This window comes from Dama dama, chromosome 20, assembly GCF_033118175.1.
Source record: "Dama dama isolate Ldn47 chromosome 20, ASM3311817v1, whole genome shotgun sequence".
NCBI classification, from domain to species: domain Eukaryota; kingdom Metazoa; phylum Chordata; class Mammalia; order Artiodactyla; family Cervidae; genus Dama; species Dama dama.
The window spans coordinates 84,764,754-84,787,608 of record NC_083700.1 but is presented as its reverse complement, the minus strand read 5'-3'; the positions used below and the strand labels follow the sequence as shown (position 1 = coordinate 84,787,608).

Below are 22,855 nucleotides of genomic sequence, written 5' to 3'. Positions count from 1 at the left end.
GACCATATAGTATATACTCAATAAATGTTAGCTACTGTAATTATTACTAATAGCTCTCAAAACCCTAACGGGTAGCACTCTATGAGGGCTGCTACACCATACCCAAATGGTTAACTGAGAGCCCCTCCTTCTTTCTTCCTCTCTTCCTTTCTCTGACAAAAGAATGTCAGCATTTCCCCCTCAAAAACTTCACTATCGGAATCACCTCTGCCCTCCAATCACCATGAGCAAGACTTCTAGAAAAAGAAGCATTTCCTCACCACCAAAATTATTGGGAGGGGGCCTTGATTCAGAGAAAAAAAATAGAGGAAAAAAAAAAAGAGTTCAAACAGAAGTAATCCTTACTTGAGTTTCAGTGTAATTATTAAAGAATTATACTCAAGCAACAGGATCATCAAGCATTTCAACAGAGAAACAGCTTCCAGTTATCTTCCTTATGACTTAATCTTCTGATTCTATTACATAAAATGCTATCTACTGATAAATGGTGGAAAACCTGCATTACCTTCTTTGACTTCCCAGCACATGAACGATAAAAATAAAATTCAAAATATGAGATTCTGTCACTTAAGCAATAACCATTTTTTCTTTTTCCCTTTAAGAACTTTTATTTCAATAAAACTGAAACCAAATGATTCGATAACACTGAATAAAAGATTTAGTTATTCAATTTCCAAAGCAATTTGTCTCAAAGAATTTTACAGATTAGATTTAAACAGCACCCAGATGGCACTCTGATGGGTGCTCCACAAATCACTGAATATACACAAATAACAGATTGTTCCTAAATAACCAAAACTCCCAGGACAAGAGGAAATATCTGATGAAAGATGTAAAATAAAATAATCACAGCTAACAAAGCAAATATTAAGATTGCAAGACCTCCTTTCTGTGGTGTACTGTTTTGAGAAAGATGGAGGACTCCATAAATTTTATCAGATGACGATCATTATGCATAAAACAAAAGTTAACAGACACCTATTAAAACTGTCCTTTCAATAGTCACCAGGTAACACTAGTTTAGCTAGAGCGAGGCGGTGGGAGAAATTGGGCAGCTTCTGCCAACCCTGTGCCCATAAAATTTACAGGTTTTAAGAGCTCCCCAAGAGTGCTGCCGAACCTATTTGCAGGAAAGGAATGAAGACACAGAAAAAGCACCTCTGGATACAGGTGGGGAAGGAGAGGGTGGGAAGAATTGAGAAAGTGGCGCTGACATATACATACTGCCATGTGTAAAACAGATATAACTGGTAGGAAGCTGCAATACAATACAAGGAGCCCAGCCTGGTGCTCTGTGATGACCTAGAGGGGTCAGAGGGAAGGGGAGAGGGAGGCTCAAGAGGGACAGGATATGTGGATAATTACGGCTGATTCACGCGGCTGCCCGGGAGAGGCCAACACAACACTGCAAAGCAATTATCCTCCAAAAAAAAAAGTTACCCATCAAAATGTAAGTATTTGGGGAAAGGAAGTGTCATCCAGTGAGTACACCACTGTCATGACGAGAGACAAAAGGAACATTTGAAGGTAAACAACAGAAGGAAAGAAAGGGTTGTGACTGGGTTTCCTCTCTGTAGAAACAATAAATATGCCCAAAAAATCATGCTAGCCAAAAGTTGCCAAGCCCTTCCTACCCATCTATCTCCATCATTTAAGAGAAGTAGTGTTTTCTAATTTAAATGCCTATTATTAAGAGTATCCCCTAAAAATGAGAAAATCTAAGACACTAAAACATAGTACCCATGTTTCATGATAAGGATAAAATACGAAAAGATTTCTGATGTTTTTTTCTTTACAGTAATATTAAAATATCCTCACCACAAGCCATTGCAATTTCAAGTTTTTCTCTCAGACTTACCTCCTGCAGTTTAGACTGTATCCACTGGCCCAAAAGTGCCAAACTATCTCGAGGACAAATGGCCCAAATCATCGTAAGAAAAATCAGACCTAGGAAATCCAATAAATGAACCAAGCTAGCCTTTTCTGCCTGAGAAAAATCAAAATAATAAAAATTATACTTAATAAATTCAGACAGTACAGGCTTACATTTTCTCGTTCACTGTGTGTAACCACATTAAATAATTACATGTGTTTAAGTGAACTTCACCAAGTAAGACTGCCAGTTCTCCTTCTTCTGAGCTTTATCCTTCTGGCCTCTGGCTTACATATTATGTATTCATTTACTCATAGAGCTAATATCTGCTTGAACTACTACCACTATTCAGAAATAATGACAGGTTCATTAAATTGAACCTGTCATTAAATGAAATTTCTGTTCATATGTACAGAGTCTTATATTAACAAGCATACTAATTTTGTAAAATATGTACAATTGTTTTCTATTTTATAGATAAACTAGGATGAAGGGAGGTTAAAAGAGTTGCCCAAATTCACACAGCTGCTTAGTAAAAAGAACAAGGAATCAAACCCAGAAAGTTACAGTTTCTAATACTGTCACTAAATCTTCTTTAAAAACCAAATAAATGTGTTTATTATGCTTATACTTTTAGACAGAGACCAAACACTATTGAACACATGAAGAAGCTAAAACAAGAACAATTCAGGAAAATATCGGAAATTATTTTAAATAAAAATCTTTTGAGTTCACGACCTAATATACGAAAAGTCAAGCAAGTTTGAAATTTTATCAGTCTGGTATTTCCCATCAGGAAATTTAGTTATATGGTTTTTTTGTATTTACTTATAGCAGTAACCAAAAAAAAGTTCTAAAGTGGTTGTTTTGAATAGCAATATCTAAATATAAGTTTAATGCACTGGACTGTTCACCGTGCCCCACTATTGTTGATTAAAAAATGTTACTGTCATGCTGACACTGACAATATAGGAAACATTACTTGAGTGTATGAAATATGGCTGACAACTAAAAATAATCACCTAGAATACTTCTTAATATAATCTGCCCTCACAAAGCAATTTTTGCTTCATTATAAGAACTGCGAGTCATGAAAAACAATTATGGAATTATTTTAGGACTAAAGAATACAACTCCAAGTGATGAAGTCATTATAGAAGAGAAAATCCTTGTAATTACTAAAGAATATAATTGCTATTACATAATCTTAGAAAACTAATAAAAATTTAAAAATCCATATTTGTGGAATAACAAAAACAAGATAAAAGGCTAGATCAAATAAAAATGGAGACTCCTGAAAAAGAGAAAACACAGTATAGACAATGGCTAAGACGCCTAACAAAGAAATATTAATAACTATTTCCTATTTTTGAGCCTGATATTTGCTTTTTATGTCTCATCTAATTGTTGTTCTTGCAGAGACAGAGATGACAACATTATGCTCAATAACACATCAATCTAGATCCAGGAAAATTAATGTACTGAAATGAATACCTTTTAAAAGCTAAAAATGACCATAATTGATTTTGCAGTTATGAAACCATTTCTAGAAAGATATAATGCATTTCAACTGCTTAGATTGATTCTTGTATGTATCTGTTTAAGGAAAAAAAAATTTTTTTAATTTCCCTATAACTCAGAAGAAATAAAGGTGATAATTACTATTTGCACTCCAGAAGAGCACAACTTTGGCCTACCTCATCTTATTAATACTCTAAGGAAAAGACAGAATTTGAATTGACTTTTAGAAGGATTAATAACATTATCTTTTCCACTTGAAGTTAATATTACTTGCATTTCTGATGCAGCATTTTACAATCCTTTCACTATTTACCTTCGTGTTTTCAATTAGAAAATATACCTTTTTCTACTCATGCGGACGAATGAGCCATGCATGTTTTTAGTGCATCAAAATAAAAATGAGTAAATAAATATATTATTTTTCTAGATTCATACCAAGTCAAACAGATCTGTATATTCACAAGAGCATTAATCAACCTAAATTCTATGATAAATCAACCTGAAAACAGCCAGGTAACTGTGGTAAAAGAAAGCAGTGCTAGACCTGCAAACAGAAAGCTTTGATTAAAGTTCAAATTCTGCCAGGCTGTCAGATTAGTATTTAATTAATAATTAGTATTAGTATTCAAGGTCTTTTTAAACATTAGTGCCCTTGTATATAACATAAGGATATTAAATACCTACCTCATGAGGACAGTATTAAAATTATTAATGAGAAGGTATATATTAAAAAGCTCAGTAAACTGTAAAATGGCAAGGTATCATTATTATTACTCTGCATTCATTATATACAGCATATCATTCTAGACATTTTCCAAGATGCTCTAAGTTATTCTCTGAGAATGAATAAAAAAAGGAAGAAAACTGATTTACCACTTAGATAGTAATATCACTTTCCTACAGTTAATTTTCTGACTAGATTATAAGTATGTTAATAATTATGGAAAGTTTAATATCTAATTTGAAATAATTAGAGGTTGAGAATAATTACGTCTTACCAAAAAAGATAGGTGATGAAAACAGTATTTAAGAGAAACACTAATTATTCAGAATCAAATACTAAAGACCATAGAAATTCTCAAAATTAGCCAATCATACTTTTTCAGGCAACAGAATAATTACTAAAAACTAAAATTCCATCAATTTAAAAAAACTGAAAAGATCCAGTTCTCTAAAAGATTTAACTTGCTAACTTCAAAGGAGTATTTCAATAGCTGAACATTCATTTTAGATACTTACAGCATGCTCAAGTACTGCATGTGCTATTTCATGGCCCAGAAGGAAGGAAAGCTGATGAATATCAGTCACACTATTTAAAAGTCCAGTGAAGACGAACACTTGTCCATTCTGCACCATAATGAAAATAATGTAAGCAATGAGAACACCATAAAAAAAATAAGACATTAAATTTAACAATTAAAAGTTAGAAATTAGACTGGGCAATATTTACTTACTGGAAGTACAAAGGCATTTATATCTGGGGAATCAACCACATGAATAATCCAATTGATCTCAGAGATCCCTGGAATATCTTGATTGCATTCAATTAAATGATGAACCACTGCTTTAACAGCCACATATCGCGCATCTTTCTCAGTTAGCATATCATTTTTAAATTCTTCCATCCACTGAAAGATTAAAAAGTAGTCTCTAAGAGAGTGTTAGCTCCACAAAATGTTTATATTGCTTTTATTGTTGTTGTTTAGTCACTAAGTTTTGTCTGACTCTTGGTGACCCCATGGATTGTAGCCCACCAGGCTCCTCCGTCCATAGGATTTTCCAGGCAAAAACACTGGGTTGTCATTTCCTTCTCCAGGAGGTCTTTTCAACCCAGAGATGGACCCCTCATCTCCTGCAATGGCAGGTGGATTCTTTACCACTGAGCCACCAGGGAAGCCTTTATACTGCTTTAAGGAGTGATTTATATGGCACTATGCTGTTGAATACTTTAATTATGGAAAAATCTGCATATATTACTCAATTTTTTTCAAATTTGAATTATTTTATGCAAAGGCCAAATGGAATAAATTCTAATAACCTAAGATTTTTCCTATAAATTGGTTGAAATAAAAATTTCATTCATCTTTTCTATGAGCTTATAAACAAATAAAATGCTTAAGTATTATTTCGACTTTCCTAAATATTTTAGAAAACAAAACATTTCCTAGAGAACATAAAGATTTTATATAAGAAAGCAAAATACAAAGAAATTACTGTATAGCAGAAATTAACACAACACTGTAAAGCAACTATACTCCAATAAAAATTAATAAAAACTTTCATAACGTACTGAATAGAAAAACACCCTATGCTTAATAAGAAAGCTAAACTTCTACCAGAAAAAGGACAACATTTCATTAATTTTAAAGTGTCTTATTCACACAGACTGAAAGGAAATTACTGAAACTATAGAACTAATGAGCATATCATTTTCTTTTTACTGTGTTGATTAAGACTAGCCACCATACAAAGACATCTTTTCTGAAGCTATGTTCATGAGAGATTCTTTCAAGTATACTTTGAAAAATTTTGCTCTTCCAGTCGCTCAGTCATCTCTGACCCTGTGACCCCACAAACTGCAGCATACCAGGCTTCCCTGTCCTTCACAATCTCCCAGCGCTTGCTCAAAATCATGTCCATTGAGTCGGTGCTACCACCCAACCATCTCATCCTCTGTAGTCCCCTTCTCCTCCTGCCTTCCATCTTTCCCAGCATCAGGTCTTTTCCAGTGAATCGGCTTTTCGCATCAGGTAATCAAGGTATTGGAGCTTCAGCTTCAGCATCAGTCCTTCCAATGAGGCAGACGCTTTAACCTCTGAGGCACCAGGGAAGCCCATTCAAATGAATACTCAGGATTGATTTCCTTTAGGAGTGACTGGTCTGCTCTCTTTGCAGTCTAAGGGAGTCTCAAGAGTCTTCTCCAATGCCACAATTCAAAAGCATCAGTTCTTTGGCACTTAGCTTTCTTTATGGTCCAACTCTCACATCCATACACAGCTACTGGAAAATTCATAGCTTTGACTATATGGACCTTAGTCAGCAAAGTGATGTCTCTGCTTTAATATGCTGTCTAGGTTGGTCATAGCTTTTCTTCTAAGGAGCAGGTGTCTTTTAATTTCATGGCTGCAGTCACCATCTGCAGTGATTTTAGAGCCCAAGAAAATAAAGTCTGTCACTGTTTCCATTGTTTCCCCATCTATTTGCCATGAAGTGATGGGACTGGATGCCATGATCTTAGTTTCTTATATGTTGAGTTTCAAGTCGGCTTTTTCACTCTCTTCTATCACTTTCATCAAGAAACTCTTTAGTTCCTCTTTGCTGTCTGCCATAAGGGTGGTGTCATCTGCATATCTTAAGTTACTGATATTTCTCCCAGCAATCTGGATTTCAGCTTGTGTTTCATCTAGTCCAGAATTTCTCATGATGTACTCTGCATAGAAGTTAAATAAGCCAGGTGACAATATACAGCCTTGACAAACTCCTTTCCCAATTTGGAACCAGTCTGCTTTTCCATGTCTGGTTCTAACTATTGCTTCTTGACCTACATACAGGTTTCTCAGGAGGCAGGTAAGGTGGTCTGGCATGCCCATCTCTTTCAGAATTTTCCACAGTTTGTTGTGATTCACAAACAGTCAAAGGCTTTAGAGTAGTCAATGAAGCAGATGTTTTTCTGGAACTCTCTTGCTTTTTCAATGATCCAACGGATGTTGGCAATTTGATCTCTGGTTCCTCTGCCTTTTCTAAATCCAGCTTAAACATCTGAAAGTTCTTGGTTCATGTATTGCTGAAGCCTGCCTTGGAGAATTTTGAGCATTACCTCACTAACATATGAAATAGTGTAATTGTGTGGTAGTTTGACCATCCTTTGGTATTGCCTTTCTTTTGGATTAGAATAAAAACTGACCTTTTCCAGTCCTGTGTCCACTGCTGAGTTTTCCAAATTTCCTGGCATATGGAGTGCAGCACTTTCACAGCATCATCTTTAGGATTTGAAATAGCTCAACTGGAATTCCATCACCTCCACTAGCTTTGTTCATAGTGATGCTTCCTAACACCCGCTTGACCTCAGACTCCAGTATGTCAGGCTCTCGCTGACTGATCATACCATCGTGGTTATCTGGGTCATGAAGATCTTTTTTGTATAGTTCTTCTGTGTATTCTTGCCACCTCTTGTTAATATCTTCTGCTTCTGTTAGGTCCATACCATTTTTGTCCTTTATTGTGCCCATCTTTGCATGAAATGTTCCCTTGGTATCTCTAATTTTCTTGAAGAGATCTCTAGTCTTTCCCATTCTGTTGTTTTCCTCTATTTCTCTGCACTGATCACTGAGGAAGGCTTTCTTATCTCTCACTGCTATTCTTTGGAACTCTGCATTCAGATGGTATATCTTTCCCTTTCTCCCTTGTCTTTCACTTTTCTTCTTTCCTCAGCTACTTGCAAGGTTCCTCAGACAGCCATTTGAAAATTAAGGATGTTCTAAAACTACTAAATTTCCATAAAATGTGTAATGTCTTGCATATATGAATTAAGAAGTCTGTAACCTTGATAATGCATTAAAAACATGATTTTACAGAGTATGAATTTTAAAATCTTTATATAGTATTTTCTAAAAGCACAAGTCACCAGTGTAAGCTGTCTAAAAGAACACTACTGAAGTAGATACAATAAGATTATATGTAATTATGGTACTTTATAATAATCCCATAAGAACATGTGCTTTAATTTTCATATCAAGCAGGTATTACATGCATAGGCTAAAAATAAGGAAAAATATATGTACATGTGTGTAATTTTTTTTAAACTTAGTGATATAAATAGTAGAACATACACTAATTTAACACTAGGCTTTTCTCAATCTTAACAAAACACTTTTCTCAAACTTGCTTCTGACTAGAATATTCTAAGAAACATCTCAAATCTCTGTGTAACCTGTATAGAAGAGATTGGTCTTATCTTTATTAAGAACAATCGAACAATCTTTTTAGTGAAAAATCTGTTATTTCTTTTTTAAGGTAACTTTCCACTGACAAACTCAGAAGGTCAATATTATAAAAATACAGAAATATTTTTGATATATAATAATCTAACCACAGAAAAGTTGTCAAGTGAGGCTATAAATTCAACAAATATTAATTTAGCATATATAGCACACGTTGGAGATATTGTGGGTTCAGTTTCAGTTCTCAGTATCTTTACTGAGATATTCACCACAAGTGTATATCTCAATAAAGCGAGTCACAAGAATTTTTGGTTTCCCAGTGTTTATTGTGTGCAATAGCATTATGTTTTAAAAAAACAATGTACACACCTTAAAGAACACTTTATAGCTTAAAAAAAATGCTAAGCATCATCTAGGCCTTGAGAGACTCATAATCTCTTTTGCCAAACAAATAATAATGAAAAGACTCAAAATATTGCATCAGTGAAAAGTGACACAAATAGGAAGTAAGCAAATGCTGCTGGAAAAATGGATCCGACAGACTTGCTTGACACAAGGTTGCCATAAACCTCCAAAGTTTAAAAAGTCAGTATCTGCAAAGTGTAATAAAGCAAATAACAATAAAATGAAGTTTGTATACCATATGTGTGCTAAGCATGAGGGACAGAAAGATGATCTGCCCTCAAGGAACTCACTAGGGGTGTAAGAGGCTTACTTGAGTTACTATACTTTCCAAGGAGTTAAGGCTTCTGAAATCCAACTTTATTTTGTATTCAAAGAATATAACTTAAAAAAATTATTTTAAAGAACATAACAAACTGTGGCAACCTGGTGGCCCAGTGGTTGAGAGTCTGTCTGCCAATGCAGGGGACATGGGTTCGATCCCTGGTCTGGAAAGATTCCACACACTACAAGGCAACTAAGCCCACGGCCACAACTCCTGAAGCCTGTGCTCTAGAGGCCAGGAGTTGCAACTATTGAGCCCACACAGCAACCACTGAAGCCCGTGCTCCACAACAAGAGAAGCCACCTCAATGAGAAGCTTGCGTACCACAACTAGAACACAGCTCCCACTTGCCGCAACTAGAGAAAGCCCTCATGCAGCAATGAAGGCCCAGGGAAGCCAACAAATGAATAAAATTTTTTTTAATGAAAAAGAAAATATATACATAATAAACTGCCCAAATTGATGTTTAGGGGGTGGGGAACTATGTTATTCTACTTAATTTTCAAGATACAAAAATTCAAATTACAGATCTATTTGTTAAAAAAAATACATAGTAAGCACTACTTTGTACACTGTGCCAGTACTTAAAATAAAATAAGACAATAAAATAAAATAAACAGAACAAACAGGCTCTTTGACCCCCTGGAGTTAGTCTAGCAAGGGAGACATATCAGCAAATAGATAATTATGCAAATAATTACGATGCTTCTACCCTCATGATAAGTGTTTTTAAAAGGAAAGTACAGTATGCAAAGAGAAAATAAAAGTAGAACACCTAGCCCCAATACAGCCAAGCAGTGATCAAGCTACAAATGACTGATTCATAATGTAATCTGTGTTGTTATGAAGGATACCCCCTAGGGCCTAACACAGCCTCACTGCTTAACCTAGTCAGGATAACCAAGGAAGGCTTTCCTGAGAAAGTGACATTTAAGGTGACATGTGACGAGCAGAAGCTGGCTGGGTGATTGTGAGGAAAGGTGATGTAGATGGCAGGAATACAAAGCATGAAAGGTCTGAGACTTTTTAGAAAAAAGGCTAATTCCCCACCAGAGATTAAAATTAAAAAGCAGTGCATTGTTCATGTTTAAGAAACTTTCCTGCTTTGAATATTATATCAAGCAATCTAATTAAAAAATGAGTCTTTCTACTTACTGCTTCATATTCCAGTTCTGATAAAAGTCTGAAATGTTCTTTCCCCAATAACAGTAGCTTGCTCCTTCCTGTGACTGGACTCACTTCCAGATGTGTAAAATAAAACACTACAAAAAGCAATCCAAAACTACTCAAGCCAAGGAAGAGCTTCCATTTATTCTTCCTTAAACTTTCTTTAAATAGTTCCTTCTTGTTAGGAGGAAGTGCCTGCCACCATTTTCTTATGCCCCTAGAGCAAAAAGAAAAATTCAAAGTTCTGATAACAAAATCAGTACATACCACCAAAACTTAATGCTTATGCTAATATTTTGTCATCAAAGGCTTGAATTTTTATATTTCTCTGTATAGATGGGATTTTTCCAGTTTGTAAAATTCTTAGCCAAATGATAAAAAAGCAATCAATTATACAGAGCTGTAGTTAAAAAATCTAATGCTCATTTGAATTTTCTTCTTCAGTTATTTTAAACGAGCTAAGTGAGAAGCTGTTTTACTATAACTACCATTAGTTCACATTTATTGACTATTTAGCACATTCAAGGTACTCTTCTAATTGCTATATGCATGTCATCTCATTTAATCTTCATAATAACCCTGTTACAGAAGAGAAAATTGAGGCATAGAGAAGTTAAACAACTTACCCAAGGTCACAGAGTTAATAAGAGGAAAATCGGGAAGGAAGGCAATGTGATAATAGGGATGAATTGCCCAAATAAACAACTGAAGGCTTGTGGTACAATAAATCTTCACCTTTAACCACAACTCCCCCACTGCTCATCAGACGTCAGACATCTGGCACAATCTGCCAGTACTTCAGTCAGATGCAAGGGAAACTATCTCAGCTCTGATTTTGGAAACAAATATTGCTCAGCAGCAGAAACTCCACTAAGCTCCAGAGAACACGACAAAGGAGAGGTGTAATAAGGGCACAGGCACTGTACACACAGAAATCAGAGATTTTGTGGATAACGTCAGGGGAGGTCCAACCCTACCAGGCAGCAATACTCTCTGCTGCCTCTAGAATTCACAGACATTCTGACAACCAGTAATGTCTTCAGTGGCTTCCCAGGTGGCTCAGTGGTAAGGAATCTGCATGCCAAAGCAGGAGACCAAGATTCAATCCCTGGTTTTGGAAGATCCCCTGGAGAAGCAAATGGCAACCCACTCCAGTATTCTTGCCTGGGAAATCCCATGGACATAGGGGCCTGGCCGGCTACAATCCACAGGGTCGCAAAGAGTTGGACACAGCTTAGCGACTAAAACAACAATAATGTTTTCAGTACTTGAACAAAAAATCTCCCCCATGAGTTCACCTGTGAAATTACAACAAATATTTAAAATACATACATCATTCTCTGGACAAAATTTATTTTATAAAACAACTTCTTTAAGTTATTTTAGTCCTGCTAAGTGATATACCTAAAAGGCCCTTAAAGTGTTTCAACCTTAAAAAGACTTAGATCAAGCTATGAAGTATACTTATTTCCAATTTAAAAATTTACGACACTATTATTTAAAAATGTATGAAAACATAACCTAAAATAAAATTTTAGGTGATTTATAACAGTAATAACAAAAAGTTAAAAATAAATAATTTAAAAGAAGGAGAAAGATCTATCAGCCCAAGAACCTGGGCTGAGTTGTGACGAAGATTCTCTCCTGGACCAAACTCTACTTAGACTCCCATGAACGTTTTGAGTTCGGGACTGCTGTGTTCACCTCTGTACTGGTCAGTTAAGTCAGAATCTCTCATCCTCCATATATGATCTCTTGTGATATCTAACCTGTTACTTATCATTCATCATCCCCCAGGTCAGTGGTCCCCAACCCTCTGGCACCAGGGACAGGTTTTGCGGAAGACAACTTTTCCATGGACCTGGGGTGGTGGTGAGGAAATGGTTTGGGGGTGATTCTCATAAGGAACACACAACCTAGATCCCTCACAAGCCCAGTTCACAGTAGGGTTCATGCTCCTACGAGAATCTAATCCTGCTGCTGATCTGATAAGAGGCAAAGCTCAGGCAGTAATGCAAGCAATGGGGAACAGCTGTTAAATACAGATGAAGCTTCGCTTGTTCGCCCCTGCTCACCTCCTGCTATGCAATTGCATTTCTAAACAGGCCATGGATAGGCACCATAGTTGGGTAGTATCTGATCACTCTGACCTGTCCTCGGCAGTAACTCTGATAGATCAGATTGAGTAGAATCTCTCCTGGCTCCTGATGTTTCCTCTCTGTAGTTTTCCATCTACCAACCCCCACACTACCTGCACAGCCCATGGTGTATTCAGAACTGACTCTGGTTCTATACTGAGGTCTCTTTTCTCCTATTGCAAAAGTTCTGAATAAAAACTGGTTTTACTTCTTTGACTACTGCCTAGCTCTGGCTTTCTTTGAAGTCATACTTAAATTGAGAGCTAAATTAACTGTATATTTTCTGAGTGCCAAAGCCTAGTCATAAAGAACACAATAAATTAGAGTACAAGTTCTCGATTTTGGATAAAAAGAAAACTGGGTTGATTATTACAGAAGTAAAAAGGCTAGAAGGCACTTCATAGTTATCAAATATAAAATAACTTTATAGGGAGACAATGCTTAACTTTACCTTTCTTCAATCTTCATAGAGCAAGTAAGAGAAAACAAAATTATGAGGGAAGAGTTTTAAGTTAAATACGAAGTATTACTTAGCTTTAAAAACATTAAGTGCTATAAAGGATCACCAAGAGAAAATAAAGATTTGTTGGAAATAGAACAGAAAAATAAACAAATACTAATTAAGAGTTAATTTGGCTAGGAGTTCTTTCTTAAATGAGCAAAGTTTTTCAGTTTCATGATTCATCACCTCAAATTTCATGAACTAAAAAGGAATGTTTGTAAGTACGGTTCCTACACATGAAATATAACAAACATTTCTGATTTTTGTAATTATAAGATCTTTAAAATAGTGTCTAGATAAGATATATAAGAATAATTTTTACAGATAACATTTCTGTATTATATATGCAGCAAATGATTTTAAGATTACTAAGGCATATATACATACATATACCAACTATTTAGAAACTGAACTTCCGAGCTAATCATGGGAGGGAAATCTACCAATTTTTCTTTAAAACTACAGTTTTAGAAACTTTTAATATAAAAGCTTACATTTTAAAGAGCATTTTACCTGCCCACAATGATTGCAAGCAGCTTCTGCACTGGCTTAAGAATCATCAACAACAGAGGAACAGGAGCAGCTTGGCACCGTGGAGAAGTGTGGAAACTCCTGATGTCTCTTGTGGGTAAACAGTTGAGGGGATGCAACATTGAATGAGCAGGAACTACGGGAACGTCTTTCATCAGTAGCTGTCTTGAAAAAGAGTCAGTCCATGCAGTATATTTTCGGCTAATCATCCAAATTTCCTTACTTCTGGTGCTCAAAAGGCAGTCTTTTCTTTTGGTATTAAAAGTCCTATAGAAGAAAAAGTTTGCAGGCAGAGGAGTCCATCTATCAATGTGATTTACTCCCAGGCCAGGAGATTTATTTACTATATGGTTAATTTTCACTTGATGAAAGTCCAGTGAGGTTACAGCTTGTGTGTTACATTTTCTCCAAGTGGTCAGTAAATTAAATCGGAAGAAAAAACAGTTTCTAGCAGCAGACTGCAGTCCATAGATGAAGCTCATCTTTGTTTTACTTGATTATCTGGAACACAAAATATAAACTATAAATAATCCCAGCAAAATATTTATTACCATACTGGAAATATAACACATTGAAAAGTTGTTCTTCCTTCAACACATCTCCAACCAAATTACCTTGGGCATCTACTCACCACTCATGCAGCAATTCCTCTTAACAACAAAAACCAAAGAGGTTTTACTAACTTTTTTTAACTCAGCAACATGTACTTTCAATGTCCAACAAATCTGGACTTTTTTCTTCTTTTCATTTTTTAAATTTTAGTTGAAAGAAGTCTATCTTTATTTTAACAGCTAAATTATTTGGGTAATAAGAAATAGATTAAACAAAAACAGGACTGAAAGTAAGAAAGTGAATGTCGCTCAGTCATGTCCAGCTCTTTGCGACTCCATGGACTGTACACAGCCCATGGAACTCTCCAGGCCAGAATACTGGAATTGGCAGCCGTTCCATTCTTCAGGGGAATCTTCCCAACCCAGGGATTGAACCTAGGTCTCCCACATTGCAGGCAGATTCTTTACCAGCTGAGCCACCAGGGGAGGTTTCAGCAACTGGCAATAACCAGATCAAAGAGCATTAAGTGGAATAATGAAAGAATGTGGTCCACTGGAGAAGGGAATGGCAAACCACTTCAGTATTCTTGCCTTGAGAACCCCATGAACAATACAAAAAGGCAAAAAGATAGGACACTGAAAGATGAACTCCCCAGGTCGGTAGGTGCCCCATATGCTACTGGAGATCAGTGGAGAAATAACTCCAGAAAGAATGAAGGGATGGAGCCAAAGCAAAAACACCACCCAATTGTGGATGGGACTGGTGATAGAAGCAAGGTTCGATGCTGTAAAGAGCAATATTGCATAGGAACCTGGAATGTTAGGTCCATGAATCAAGGCAAATTGGAAGTGGTCAAACAGGAGATAACAAGAGTGAACATCGACATTCTAGGAATCTGCGAACTAAGATGGACTAGAATGGGTGAATTTAACTCAGATGACCATTATATCTACTACTGTGGCCAGGAATCCCTTAGAAGAAATGGAGTAGCCATCATGGTCAACAAAAGAGTCCAAAATGCAGTACTTGGCTGTAATCTCAAAAATGACAAAATGATCTCTGTCCATTTTCAAGGCAAGCCATTCAATAGCACGGTAATTCAAGTCTATGCCCTGACCAGTAATGCTGAAGAAGCTGAACAGTTCTATGAAGACCTACAAGACCTTCTAGAACTAACATCCAAAAAAGATGTCCTTTTCATTATAGGGGACTGGAATGCAAAAGTAGGAAGTCAAGAAACACCTGGAGTAACAGGTAAATTTGGCCTTAGAGTACAGAATGAAGCAGGGCAAAGGCTAATAGAATTCTGCCAAGAGAATGCACTGGTCATAGCAAACACCCTCCTCCAACAACACAAGAGAAGACTCTACACATGGACATCACCAGATGGTCAACATCGAAATCAGATTGATTATATTCTTTGCAGCCAAAGATGGAGAAGCTCTATACAATCAGCGAAAACAAGACCAGGGGCTGACTGTGGCTCAGATCATGAATTCCTTATTGACAAATTCAGACTGAAATTGAAGAAAGTTGAGAAAACCACTACACCATTCAGGTATGACCTAAACCAAACCCCTTATGACTATACAGTGGAAATGAGATACAGATTTAAGGGACTAGATCTGATAGACAGATTGCCTGATGAACTATGGACGGAGGCTGTGACACTGTACAGGAGACAGGAATCAAGACCATCCCCAAAAAAGAAATGCAAAAAAGCAAAATGGCTGTCTGAGGAGGCCTTACAAACAGCTGAGAAAAGAAGGGAAGAGAAAAGCAAAGGAGAAAAGGAAAGATATACCCATGTGAATGCAGAGTTCCAAAGAATAACAAGGAGAGATAAGAAAGCCTTCCTCACTGATCAATGCAAAGAAATAGAGGAAAACAATAGAATGGGAAAGACTAGAGATCTCTTCAAGAAAATTAGAGATACCAAGGGAACATTTCATGCAAAGATGGGCTCCATAAAGGACAGAAATGGTAGGGACCTAACAGAAGCAGAAGATATTAAGAAGAGGTGGCAAGAATACACAGAAGAACTATACAAAAAAGATCTTCATGACCCAGATAACTATGATGGTGTGGTCACTCACCTAGAGCCAGACATCCTGGAATGTGAAGTCAAGTGGGCCTTAGGAAGCATCACTACAAACAAAGCTAGTGGAGGTGATGGAATTCCAGTTGAGCTATTTAAAATCCTGAAAGATGATCCTTTTAAAGTGCTGCACTCAATATGCCAGCAAATTTGGAAAACTCAGCAGTGGACACAGGGCTGGAAAAGGTCAGTTTTCATTCCAATCTCAAAGAAAGGCAATGCCAAAGAATGCTCAAACTACCGCACAATTGCACTCATCTCACACGCTAGTAAAGTAATGCTCAAAATTCTCCAAGCCAGGCTTCAGCAATATGTGAACCATGAACTTCCAGATGTTCAAGCTGGTTTTAGAAAAGGCAGAGGAACCAGAGATCAAATTGCCAACATCTGCTGGATTATCAAAAAAGCAAGAGAGTTCCAGAAAAACATCTATTTCTGCTTTATTGACTATGTCAAAGCCTTTGTGTGGATCACAACAAACGATGGAAAATTCTTAAAGAGATGGGAATACAAGACCACCTGACCTGCCTCCTGAGAAACCTGTATGCAGGTCAGGAAGCAACAGTTAGAACTGGACATGGAACAACAGACTGGTTCCAAATAGGAAAAGGAGTACGTCAAGGCTGTATATTGTCACCCTGCTTATTTAACTTCTATGCAGAGTACATCATGAGAAACGCTGGGCTGGAAGAAGCACAAGCTGGAATCAAGATTGCCGGGAGAAATATCAATAACCTCAGATATGCAGATGACATCACCCTTATGGAAGAAAGTGAAGAAGAACTAAAGAGCCTCTTGATGAAAGTGAGAAGAGAGTGAAAAAGTTGGCGTAAAACTTAACATTCAGAAATCTAAGATCATGGCATCCGGTTCCATCACTTCATGGCAAATATATGGGGAAACAGTGGAAACGGTGACAGACTTTATTTCTGGGGGCTCCAAACTCACTGCAGATGGTGACTGCAGTCATGAAATTAAAAGATGCTTGCTCCATGGAAGAAAAGTTATGACCAATGTAGGCAGCATATTAAAAAGCAGAGACATTACTTTACCAACAAACATCTGTCTAGTCAAGGCTATGGTTTTTCCAGTAGTCACGTCTGGATGTGAGAGTTGGACTATAAAGAAAGCTGAGTGCTGAAAAATTGATGCTTTTGAACTGTGGTGTTGGAGAAGACTCTTGAGAGTCCCTTGGAGTGCAAGGAGATCCAACCAGTCCATCCTGAAGGAGATCAGTCCTGAGTGTTCATTGGAAGGACTGATGCTGAAGCTGAAACTCTAATACTTTGGCCACCTCATGCGAAGAGCTGGCTCATTTGAAAAGACAGTGATGCTGGGAAAGATTGAAGGTGGGAGGAGAAGGGAATGACAGAGGATGAGATGGTTGGATGGCATCACCGACTCAATGCACATGAGTTTGAGTAAATTTCAGGAGTTGGTGGTGGACAGGGAGGCCTGGTGAGCTGCAGTCCATGGGGTTGCAAAGAGTCGGACAGAACTGAGCAACTGAACTGACTGACTGACAATTTTTCAAATTTGATGAAAATTGTAAACCTGCAAACCAAGAACTTTAACAAATCACACACACTGACAACACAGAGAAAACTACTGCAAGGAATATAAAATTCCTTCAAACCAATGAAAGAGAAAATCTTAAATTTGACACCTTAGATTAAATGGACACATTCCTTGAGAAACACAAATAACCAGAGCTCACTCAAGAATAAATAAATAACCTAAAGAAACTTATACACGATCTTTAAATTGAATTTGTAGTTGAAAACCTTCCAACAAAAAAAAGTTCCAGAACCAAAAGGCTTCACTGGGGAATTCTACTAGACATTTAAAGAAGAAACAACAATTCTATATAAACTCTTTCAGGAAATTAAAAGGGAATAGTTTGCAACCCATTCCTCAAGACCAGCATCACCTGATAACAAAGACAGAAAAAGGATAATTACAAAAAGATTACAAAATAATAACCCTCATGAGTATAGATACAAAAATTCTCAATATTTTAGGAAATCTAACTCAACAATATATTAAAAAGACAGTACATCATGACCAAGCGACATCTGTCCCAGGAATGTAAGGCTGAATAAAAATTCATACATCAAAGTAATTCACCCTAACTGAAAAAACACCACATGATCATCTCAAAAGACACAGAAAAAGCACTTGATAAAATCGAACACCCAGGGGCTTCCCTGGTGGCTCAGTGATAAGGAATTCATCTGCCAACACAGGAGACACGGGTTCAATACCTTACCCAGAAGGATCCCACACGCCAAGGAGCAACAACGTCTGTGTGCCACTACTGAGCCTGCGCTCCAGAGCCCGTGATCTGCAACAAAAGAAGCCACTGCAATGGACGCCCACACACTGCAAGGAGAGAACAGCCCTTCTTCACTGCAACTAGAATAAAAGAACGAAGATCCAAAACAGCCACAAAAAAGTCAACAACCAAAAACTCAGTGAACTAGGAAATTTACAGGTACCTATATCCAACAGTATGTTTGCTGGTGAAAGAATATACTTTCCTCCTAAGACCAGGACCAAGGAAAAGATGTCCACTCCCACCACTTCTATTCAACATTATACTGGAGATGCTGGTGAGTGTGACTGAATTGAGTGAAAACATACATAACTAAATAAATAAATGGCATCCAGATAAGAAATATAGATCATCTTTATTCCTAGATAACATGACTGTCTATCCAAAATATCCAAAGAAATCTACAAACCAAACCAAACCAAAAAAAAAAAAAAAAAACTATTAGAATGAGCTTAAGGTGGCAGAATACAAGAGCAATACACAAAAACAATTTTATTTCTACATACTAGCAAGTGAGAGAAGCCAGACCCATACACAGGAAAAAAACACTACTCTCCCTCCAAAAAGCATACTCTATGATTACAGCTATATAATATTAACTGTAGAAAATGCAGACTAATTTATAGTTACAGAGAAATCAGAGAATGGAGAGTTAAAGAGGGGCAAGAGGAGGAATTACAAACTATGGGGGACAATTAAAGGGCTCACTATTGTGACTGTGTTGCTGATTTCATAAATAAACACTAAGTCCAAACATATGCACAGTTGAAATATGTCCAAATTACTGTGGATAAACTATACATTAAGATATTTTTTAAAAGATACTAAAAAGAGACAACCAAACACAATGTGTAAACTTTGATTAAATCTTACTTTGAAAGAAAAAAAGCCTTAGAAGACAATTGGAACTACTGGGATAAACTGAATATGAATTTGCTTTTAGGTTCTTTTAGGTAAGTATTGCTTATTTTCTTAGTTGATAAAGATGTGGTTATGGAGGTGAGTATCTTATATCTGAAATACTTGCTGAACACTCTCTTCATGATGAATGAAACTTTCAAATTTTATAAGAAAAGTACCTACATACATACACAAAGGACATAAAGCCGATATACTAAAAATGGCAGCAATCTTTGTGTAAAGTGGTGGTTATATATGTGCCATTAAATTTTTTTTTCAGTTTTCTTTAGTGTTTCAAAATCTTCATAATAAAAATGGGGAATACATGTAAACCCATGGCTGATTCATGTCAATGTAAGACAAAAACCACTACAATATTGTAAAGTAATTAGCCTCCAACTAATAAAAATAAATGAAAATAAATAAATAAATAAAAATTACATCTTCTGCACTGGCAGGCAGGTTCTTTACCAGCTGAGTCACTGGGGAAGCCCAATAAAAGTTGAAGGTAAAAATACATAAATCTAATTCAGTCTAGGTTAATATACTATTATCTAGAAAGATGCTTCAGAACATCAATTTTCATAAATAGTATTATCTATATATCAAACTATTTGAATACTGCTCAACATTTTTACATACTTTATACATTCTGCCCTTGCATTATCAATGTATAATCTGAATAAAGAGCATACTAAGCAAGCATTAACTTCTAGTTAACCCTTTTTGAATTACTACCAATTCTAAATCAGTAGAGTCGAAGTTGATATTGTAGATAATAGTTTAAGATTAATAACAAGATATTTTCTAGTTTTCTTCTCCTTTGAACCTAGCTGAAAAGTGGTAAAATATTTCAGGCCTGGAAATCATTTTAAAATTAGTATTTGGGTAGCTAGGAAGATTCTTCATTGGCTAGGTGGTATGTGAGTTACAGACACAGCATAAAATTCAATCCCTGACCTCACAGAGGTTATAATCTAGTTGGGGCATGGCAGCGGGGGTGGGTGGGGTGGGGAGGGGGGAAGTACTTTAGTAAGACTATTAAAGGACAGTAAAATATGGCCTTTTATTAACTGCCATACACTGTATGAATTTTAAAAAAGAAAATATATCCATGAGTAGCAAAATAGTTCAGGAAGGCAATTATTATGCACAACATTTCGGCAGATGCAGAAAAAAAAAATTTAAGATTTCAAATATGAAAGTGTACTTAAGGTTTATATATAGAATGTCTTCTACCAAAAGTCAAAACTGCAAAAACAACACACTCTTTTCATTATTCTAGGAGACCAGTTTCAGTCACTTACCAAGTGCACTCTACAGCCTAAATTTGGGGCATAGGCCTAGACTACCATGTTTGTCCCTTTTGATTCTGACCTCTGAATTATTTATTACTCATTCATACATTAAATATTTAATAAGTGCCTGCTACATGCCATACCACATACCTTTCTGAATGCTAGGGACACCACAGAAAACAAACCAGACCAAAATCTCTACCTAATTTGCAAAAATAGCAATACTTAAAATATGGCAGTATACACAAATATAAATAAATCTAAAGGAATATACACCAAAGCATTCACAGTGGTTATTTGGAGTGGCAGGATGATGGTTGTAAGGATTCAGCATTTCCATCTTCTGTATTTCTGTGCTATTTACATTTTTACAGAATGTGTGACTACTGTTGTAAGCCCCAAGCCAATAAAGCCAACTGTATTTGTAATTTTCACTGGTTTCTATGCACTTCAATAAACTCCTACATACTGTAGACCAAACCCTGCAAATTACCACTTCCCACTATTTCTCCAGGCACCTTCCCCATCCTTTCTTCACCAACTCCTAAGTTCCAGACCCATGGATTTACTTACTCCTCTCAGTAGGAAAAAAAAAAAAAAACCTCTCATCTCTGTGTGCGCACATCTATTTACACTGCTTAGCTCTGCTCACATGTCAAGCAAACTCCTGCTCATCACTCTCGACTTCTGTGAAATGTAAAGTGTTCTACTGACACAGACGGTATAAGCAGAAGCCCGACACCATACCTATTACACACACAAGCAAATACATCATCATTTATGTCACCGACAAGTGTCATTTAGAACAGAAATAGTGCCTGATAGTTTGTAATCCCTGCTTTATCCTTAAGAAAGGGTAAAGAATGGGAGAAGATATCTATTTATAAATTTTCAAAGAGCCAATGACTAGACTACACAGAGCAAAAGAATCCGGGCTTACATATCCTCTTCACGAACTGCAGCAGGTCAACAAACATAGCTGGCAAACGTCTAGGATTACTAAATTAATGATGTGAGAGAATTAAACAATCTGGATTGTTAGCCTCTAAGAACATTTCAGATCCTTAATTCTTTAAGTACCATCTCAGAATGAGCAAGTACAGCCCTCACTGGCACTCACGGCTGAAGCCTAGAAGACAGTTTTAACAACTCTGCTGAAAATGACTATTTCTTCTCTAGTTTCTATGGCAACAGCTGTCAGATCGGCAAAAATAGGACATGTACTTTAAAATAATCATTCAAGCAAAGTACACACATGATGGAAGGCTTAAAAAAATAATAATAAATTGGAAGGCAACAGACTTGGTTCTTAGGCTTCCAAATGTCAGACTACACCCTTTCACCACAGCTGAGAATGATGGATATGAACCCAAATCCTTTTAGTGAGGGTTTGGTTGCATTGGTTGGAATCACTACAGCTGATTAATCCCTGAATTCTCAATGAAGTATTTTCATTTCCCAGAACTAAAATTTCTCATGCACATTGTAACTGTTCCACCTTACACAAGCAAGAGACATTATTTAAAGAGCACAAAAAGTGAATTTTGTAGACTAGTTCATGAAGAAATTGTCTTAATACCCTACAGCTGTTCAGACAGGGAATTTCCTATGTTTCACTGGGATAGGTAGGAAAACTCTTCTCTACTTTTAAGAGTGAGGAAGTAAAAGAGGTTTGAGTCTCAAGATGCCTAAACCGGCTGGAATCGGTTTTCCACGGGAGAAGGTGTCACTATGAGGCACATGATACTACGTCAATTAGAAACACAACTTTAAAAAAGGGTCCCCGAAACGAGAAGGCTGGGAGAGGGAGGTTATCTTGCCGGACGATGCAGCCACCTGTCTATTTGCAACTCCCGCGCTGCACGGTAGCGCCCTGGAGTCCCTGCAATTCACACCAAGAGGGGACCAGGCGGGAGAAGGAGGCTTTACTCCCACGTCCTCCTGTCCTCCTGTCCCCCTCGCCCCTCTTCCCCGACTCCACACGCCGCCCCCGCGATTCCCGCCCGGGCGCCCTGTCGTCCCTCCCCCACCCCAGGCCTCGCCATCCCCATCCCGCCGGGTCCACAGGGTCCTCGCTTCGCACCCCAGCGCCCCTCAAAGCTCTCTCCGCCCCAACTCCAGTACTCTGTCCCCTCCCCGGGGCCCGGCCCACTCTACAGCAAAGGCGTCCCCACCAGGACAGACCCCAGCAGTAGCAAAAGCGAAGAGTCCGCCGACCCGACCTACGCGCACGCGCACACCCCGCCAGAGAAGCCCGGCCTCTTCACTTCCTG

General features: G+C 37.2%; 1 protein-coding gene across 10 annotated transcripts in view; it reads right to left on the bottom strand.

The window, feature by feature from the left end:
- The window catches only part of OMA1 (OMA1 zinc metallopeptidase), a 58,561-nt gene extending 35,706 nt beyond the window's left edge, over nt 1-22,855 (bottom strand). The window contains exons 1-6 of one of the 10 annotated variants that reach the window (XR_009689214.1): nt 16,048-16,520; nt 13,382-13,900; nt 10,217-10,445; nt 4,849-5,022; nt 4,634-4,741; nt 1,859-1,987 (exon numbers count right to left, since the gene is read on the bottom strand). Coding sequence is in view for 9 of the 10 variants with exons in the window: in XM_061121764.1 (XP_060977747.1) it covers nt 1,859-1,987; nt 4,634-4,741; nt 4,849-5,022; nt 10,217-10,445; nt 13,382-13,881 (1,140 nt within the window). In the remaining variant the exon portion in view is untranslated. Of the gene's footprint in view, nt 1-1,858; nt 1,988-4,633; nt 4,742-4,848; nt 5,023-10,216; nt 10,446-13,362; nt 13,901-16,047; nt 16,521-22,756 lie in introns of those variants that run through there. The other 9 variants (XM_061121764.1, XM_061121762.1, XM_061121763.1 and 6 more) reach the window with 9 other exon arrangements.